Source organism: Brachypodium distachyon, chromosome 1 (genome assembly GCF_000005505.3).
Source record: "Brachypodium distachyon strain Bd21 chromosome 1, Brachypodium_distachyon_v3.0, whole genome shotgun sequence".
NCBI classification, from domain to species: Eukaryota; Viridiplantae; Streptophyta; class Magnoliopsida; order Poales; family Poaceae; genus Brachypodium; species Brachypodium distachyon.
The window spans coordinates 3,501,910-3,508,953 of record NC_016131.3 but is presented as its reverse complement, the minus strand read 5'-3'; the positions used below and the strand labels follow the sequence as shown (position 1 = coordinate 3,508,953).

Sequence of the window (7,044 nt, the reverse complement as noted above, 5' to 3'; positions counted from 1 at the left end):
TTGATGTCGTGAAGAGATCCATATCCAGATCTGAGCAGGGAAGGGCTCCAAGCCAATTGGTGGGCAGGGTTCGTCCATTGGAACCAAAGCCATTGAAGGCGCGACATCAAATTCTTGATACTTGCTTTAGAAAATACTTCTTTTTTGCCATTCAAAAGTAGAAAACAAAAAAATTACACAGAAAGTGAAAATATTTTACATTGATGATTATTCGGTCTTATGTTTATATATAATTTGGCTCTTTTGGCCTTAGTTCCAAAAAAATGTATTTATACAAATAGAAAATCTAAACGTGTGCGTTTGTCTCCCCGAGCGGCGCGTCGTGTCTCCCCATCTCCAGTCTCCAACGCGACCGCGTCTTCCTCCCGATCATTCCCCCTCTCTCTCCCCTGCGATCTCTCTCCCCTGCAATCTCTCTCTCTCTCTCTCTCTCTCTGCCACATCCCTTGATCCCTACACTCTGCGGCGGGCGGGGCAGCGAGCGACGTCGGGGACGCCAGAGCAGGCCGCGCGGCAACGAAGCAAGGTCGCGCCGAGCAGCCCTGAAACACTTCCGTCCCGATCCCCTCCTCTCTCTGTCCCGATCTACCTCCGTTCCCGATCTCGTCGACCCGCCGCGGCCTCCGCCCGCCAAGGCCGCTACTGCTCCGGTCGCCAAGATCCATGGATGGCCCCCGCGTCGCCGCCATCGAATTCCCACCCCGCCGCCGTCGCCCCGTCCATCGACTGTCGCATCACCGCCCAGCCACTGTCGCAGGCCTGCCCCGGGTCGCCACTGTTGAAGACCTGCATCACCGCCGTCGCCTCCGTCGCAGCCTGCCCCGCATCATCGACGCCGTCGCAGCCCGGCCCCGGGTTTCTGGTACATATTCAGATTTGCCAAGTTTTGTGGTATTGTGACTACTGAATCCTGCCTCCTTGCTGGAGAAGATTGTGGCTTATGAAGTTTGTTATCAACACACTATGCACTCGTGGTTTTAGTAGATGATTTCCTTAATGTTTTGCAGGCTGTTCATCCAATCACAAATCTAATAGACTTGAAGAGAAGGCTGGGATTGGCCGCCGTTGTTTCAGATACTTCCATCCTGCAATACCAGGTTGGATGGATTATTATGTTTCTGATAGTATGTTGTTTGTACATTGAGACTATTACATTTAATAGTGATGGAATTTAAAGCTAAATGGAATTAAGATATGGTACTCCAGTCCATTGAATTTCAGGGCATAAAGTACTAAGTAGGTTTTTGTGTTGGCAACAATTTCTTGACAAAACATGAGGCCCTGATATTTTTAGGCTGGAACAAATGATGGCGTGGTATATAGTTCGTTAAGTAATTTCTCAGCAATTCACCTACTGATCTGCAATGTAGTTTACTCCGCTCCTGTTCTAAGCAAATAGGTTTTCTTTATATAGGTGTACATGTTATAGCATGATCTGAAGGGTGTTTCTTTATGATTTAATTTTTAAAATTTCATTGCAACTCTGGATGCACAACTGAGACTCTCATAGCTAAGTGTTGATTTGTAATGTAATATGCAGAGAGCCATGTTGATCACTGTTTGCTGAATCATTGGCTCTGTCTTCCTCCAGCTTCTACTCCAAAGAGCTGCATCGCCGGCCTACTGGGACCGTAGATGGAGATGACATGTGTGTCAGCTTGTATGAGTTAATGTTCTTGCAATAGTTAGTAGGAAATGCAGAGATGGCAGTAGCAAAAATTGGAGAGAATTAGTCGGAAATGTTCTGAGATGGCAGAGATGACCCAACCAAATGCTTGTATGAGTTCTAATAGTAGCAATGAGTGGTGTATCTCATTTTGTTCCAGAAAATTCAAGTTACAATAGTAGCAATGAGTGTATGTATGCAACATACAGTTATGAAATATATGCAAATGCAAGTGATACAATTTTGTGCCCCTGGATATATCCACTTGCTGCTTGTTATATATGCTCACAGATGCTATGCACTTCATGGTTGGTTTCCCACAGCATGTATGCATTGCATGATTGATTTTGACAGCATATATGGACTTCAACACATATATACTTCATATCATAAAAAACAGTAGACACGATGATATAAAGGATGCTGATTTTAAATTCATAAAATAGGATTCTGAGTTTACATCCATGATTTTCCGAGTATCTATAAAAAAATGGATTACTCTGAGTTCACTTCTCAGAAACTATCATAAGCAGCACACAAAACATAGGAATCTGAGTCTTATCTCAGAAATCATTACAAGCTACCAAACAGAGTTGTGAATCTGGAATCAATTGAAATGAAACAAGAACGTGTAAAAAAGAAAAGGAAAGATAGGAACATATGAAAACAAGCTAAACTTTATCAACTCGCACCTTGTCTCGTTGTCCTTAATAACAAAAGCCTCTGCACCAGTTTGAATACCTTAACGTCCTCTCTAGCAGAGCGGCATCTTACCTCGTTGGGTCCTTCGAGGTCGTGAGTTCGACTCGCAGCTAGCCTTTAAACTTTTATACTTTATTCTTGCACGCTCTAATAAAAAAGAAGTGTTACACTAACTGTGCGAAGTCAAACCAGCTAGCTGAGTGGCTTAACGTCTCGGGATGGATAGAGATGGTCGTGTGTTTGAAACTTGCAACTTGCATATTTTTTTAGAGCAAAAGCCAATAAAATTGGTAAAACATAGTCGCTGGGACTCGAACACACGATGGGGCAAACAATAGCTTAATGCGCCAGCCAAGAATCCAATACCACAATACTAATTTACAACTGTAGCTAACTTATTTAATGATACTGTTGGACCCTCAACCATGCATTCCCCAATAGATGTTACATGACAAAATACGAGCGTCACCGATTCAAATCATCTGCAATGCTACCATGTTTGTCATGGTTATCGCAACCGTCACAAAATATGGCAATGCGTGACGGGGAGTCTGTGAGCGTCACTGATTTAGAGGAACCATGACGGTAGGTGTAAAACGCGCCCGCTACTCCGTCCGTAACGGCAAGATACGTGGAGTAGCGAAGGGATGCGGGTCTGAGGCGAGTCGGGACCCACACGTCGGTTTGGGCATAGCCCGGCAACCGACCTGGGAAGGGCTTGCCCGGGAACCAGTATTGTCGGCCCACGCCCGGGGGCTACCGTCGCACCAGTGGCACCCGGGGTACCACCGTTGCTCGACGCATGGGTCGCGTCGCCGAGTTCCCGGAAGGATCTCGCCCCGGGCGGCAGCTGCAGGCTTCCCGGCAAGCTACCAGCCCGGAAGAGCTAGCGGGGCTTCGGGGAATATTCCCGCCTGGGCACCACCCGAGAAGTCGCTTGCCGGGAGGAGGGGTTCCCGGGCGCCGGTTCCCGCCTGGGCACCTCTCGGGAAGCCACTTGCCGGGAAGGGGGGTTCCCGGGCGCCGGTTCCCGCCGTAAGGGCGGGGCCAAGCGAACAGAGCAGCGGCGCCACGTGGGCGCGTGCCAGGCGCCCAATGCGCAGTCTCACCAGGGCGAGGAGTGAGGCGCACGGCGCATTAAATGAGCCGACAAGAGGGGAGTTACCCGTCTAGTCAAGTAAACAGTGGCTGTCCAATCCTACTTGTAGGGCTCTAAACCCCTAGCAGCGGAGTTGGCGTTCATGCACGCCCACCAGCGCACCGAGGGGGAGTTGCCCTATCTCCTTGCTCGCCACTTGTAATACATGCACCGTGGCACCTGTGGTATCCCCTTGGCTATAAAAGGAGGACCCCCACCAACAGTCAAAGGGTTCGATCAGCTCACAGTTAGCTACTAGCATTCGCAGCGAATAGTAAGGAACACTTAACCAAAGGGAGAGAGTACCCGGGAACTCGCCCGGCAACCTGTAAACACTTGGTTTTGTGATAATACGACAGGGTGGCCCGAACCTGAGTAAAAACGTGCGTGCATATGTTCCTAGCTTGCATGCATTCTGGGTGCACCTCTTTGCAGGTTACATACGCCATCGGCCACGCCGGCGATCGCCGGAGCGATCCACGACACCCTTGCCGAACCTAAAAGGGGGTGTGCCAGCACGCCCCCGGTGTCGGAGCCCCGTGCAACGACATCTGGCGCGCCAGGTACGGGGCGCGAGAGGAGAGCTCGCCGGTGACCGCCGGCGGCAGTGTCTACATCGACGTCGGCCTCATCTTCTCCGCCGACAGAGCTCGCCAGGGCTCGCGGCAGCCTTGGCTGCTAGCTCGGGCGCTAAGCGCCCTTCCTCGGCCATGGCGCACTTGTGCGCTAGGGCATACAGATCATGTGTCGTCCGGATCCGATGTGTGCCCAGCTTCTCGCGCATCTTGGGGTCACAGACGTTGATGGCGAAGGAGTTGACGATGGCAGCTGCCTCCGCCTCTGGGATAGAGTAGGAGAGGTTGGAGAAGCGGTTGACGAAGCTCCGCAACGTCTCTCCCGACTTCTGCACGATGGTGTGCAGCTCCGCCATGGCTCCCGGGCGCTTATAGCTGCCCTGGAACGCACTCACAAACTGCTCGCGCAGGTCCGCCCAAGTGGCGATGGACCCGGCGGGCAGGTTGAGCAGCCAGGTCCTCGCTGATCCTTTCAGGACCATCGGGAACCAGTTGGCCCTGACCTTGTCGTCGGGGCCGATGGCATGCATCCCCAACGTGTAGGTCAAGAGGAAATCCTTGGGATTCACGGTCCCGTCGTACGTACCGAGCGCAGGCCCTCCGAACTTACGGGGCCATGTCACCCGCCGCAACTCGCGCGTGAACGCGGTGCCGCCGTCCTCAGGGCCTATGGGAGCATCCTCCTGCTCCTGCGGGCGTGGGCGCTCTACCTCACACCGACGTCGGCGCTCTAGGCGCTGGGGTAGATCCTCTTGCTGGCAAGCATTCAGGATGCCGCGCGCGTCACCCCGCGTGACAATAGGTGACGAGTCCGAGGACCCCTCCAGGTCCCCGTCTCCCTGGCCTCCCTGTGGGGGAGGGTTCTCCCCTTGTCGTGAGGAGCGGGGCGCGTCTCCACGCTCGGGTTCTGCCCGCGGCCGAAGCCTGCCCGCTCGCCCTCGCCTTGCGGCTGTTGGGCGGCGAACGCGAGGAGCGCGTCCAACTCCTCGCCCCATGTCTCATGCGCCGGTGTGCCCTGCTACGGTTCGTACCGCACCATGACCCGCGCGGCGATGATGGCTTCCGCCGGGGTTCGTGCGGGAGGCAGCCGGTTTCCCGAACAGCTGCCCTCCGCTCTACACCCGGACGCACCGAGGTGCGTAGGGTGTGACCCCCCGGGCATTGCTCGCGACGCGGTATGCTCGTGGCGCAGCTGACGCTGCGCGTCCTCGGCCCGCAATTCAACTCGCTGGCTGGTGTGAGCGGCCCCATGCCCGCTCGCGCAGCTGGCCCGGCGCTGGGGGCCGCCGGCCCCCTCAGCCAGTGGTCTGCCGACGGCCGAGGAGGTGGAGGAGGCAGCTGCGACTGCTGCACTCGCGAGGGTTCAGGAGAACCCGCGACGCGGGTTGCGTGTCATGCGATCGCGTGTGTGCCGCTGGGGCCTCACGCGGGTCAATCCGAGGGTCACCAGCCCACTTGGGGGGCATGGTGGCCGGCTCTATCGGCAAAGAAGACGAGGCTGACGTCGATGTAGACACTGCCGCCGGCAGTCACCGGCGAGCTCTCCTCACGCGCCCCCTACCTGGCGCGCGAGATGTCGTAGCACGGGGCTTTGACACCGGGGGCGTGCGGACACCCCCTTTTTAGGTTCGGCAGGGGCGACGGGGATCGCTCCGGCAATCGCCGGTGTGGCCGATGGCGTACGTGACCTGTGGAATTCAATGCAAGCACATGCACGCACGTTTTTCCCAGGTTCGGACCACCCGGAGGTGTAAAACCCTACGTCCTGCTTGTCTAAGCTTGAATTACAGAGAAAACATCCGATTACAAGTTCGCGGGGGAAGACCCCGGGGTGATCTCTTTTTGGCTAAGTGTTTCTTTCTACTTCAGGCCACTGCCTGTGTGCATTACGAGTTGGCTCTGCAAACGAACCAACGAGCTAAAGGGAAAATCTAGCGAACCGACTGAATTAGCTGAACCGAACCGAACCGAACCTTTCACTACTCCAGAAAACCCCTCCAGTGGCGGTCAAAAAATGGGGTTGGTGGCGGTGATCACGCCCGCAACCAACTCTGCGTCACTGTAGATTTTGGCACCGGTGGCGGGTAAAATACCCGCCACTACCGCTCTGAGATCAACACTGGCGGGTAAAATACCCGCCACCGAATACCCTAAAACCGCCACTGTAAATCCCTTCGACACCATCCGAAAATTGCGTGGAGTACATCAGTGGCGGGCGAAGTACCCGCCACGGGACATTTTCCAGTGGCGGTCTATGGCCACCGCCACTAGAACTTTTTCCAGTGGCAGTCCTGCCTAACCGCCACTGCTATGTGTTCAGTGGCGGTGGTTCTTAACCGCCACTGGTACTATTCTTTCCCGAAAAATAAATAAATGAGTTATTTATAAAAATAAATATTCCTGTAGCACAGAAATAGCAGGAATACAGCACAGCATAGATAATAACAGCAGCACAATATACAACACCAAAGAAACAGAAATAGCAGCAAATATATTACAAAGTTTCACACGAGTTAAACATTCAAGTCACATGCATGTGTATACAAAGTGTTTGAAAGAATGAGCCACAAATAAAAGTATTCCACACAATTTAGCCACTTTTGGCGACAATCCCGTCGCCGTAGTAAACCCCGCTTGATTTGAGGACCTCCTTGTTGAGGATTTCGCCGATGTCCTTCTGGATCTCGTACACGAGAATTTCAGAGTTGTGCCCTAACTCGGCGTTGGCCAGAAACCAATTCCTCACTTCTTCGAAGGTCTTCTTTCCCTTCGGCTGGAAGTCGTTGATGAACTGCTGAATAGTGTGCGCGCAGTAGTAACCGCAGTAGACGGATCCTTGAGGCTGTTGCTCGCAGGGGAAGTTGAAATTGTGCCTGAGGGGAGCGTCAGGACTGCGGCTGAAGCCAGTCATCCCGTACCATTTCACCGCGTCACGATAGGCTGAGTCAATGACATATTTGATG

The 7,044-nt window shown here is 53.3% G+C and overlaps 1 protein-coding gene across 2 annotated transcripts; it reads left to right on the top strand.

The window, feature by feature from the left end:
* Positions 1 to 292: 292 nt before the first annotated feature.
* Positions 293 to 1,924, top strand: LOC100831666. 2 transcript variants are annotated; one of them, XM_010229958.3, is made up of 3 exons: positions 293 to 862; positions 1,008 to 1,097; positions 1,592 to 1,924. In XM_010229958.3, exons 1-3 carry the CDS (start codon positions 668 to 670, stop codon positions 1,643 to 1,645), a joined length of 339 nt encoding a protein of 112 aa, XP_010228260.1. In that variant the 5' UTR covers positions 293 to 667; the 3' UTR covers positions 1,646 to 1,924. The 2 variants fall into 2 exon arrangements, with proteins under 2 accessions (XP_010228260.1, XP_010228263.1); XM_010229961.3 differs by having other exon boundaries at positions 1,541 to 1,924.
* The last annotated feature ends 5,120 nt before the right edge of the window (positions 1,925 to 7,044 follow it).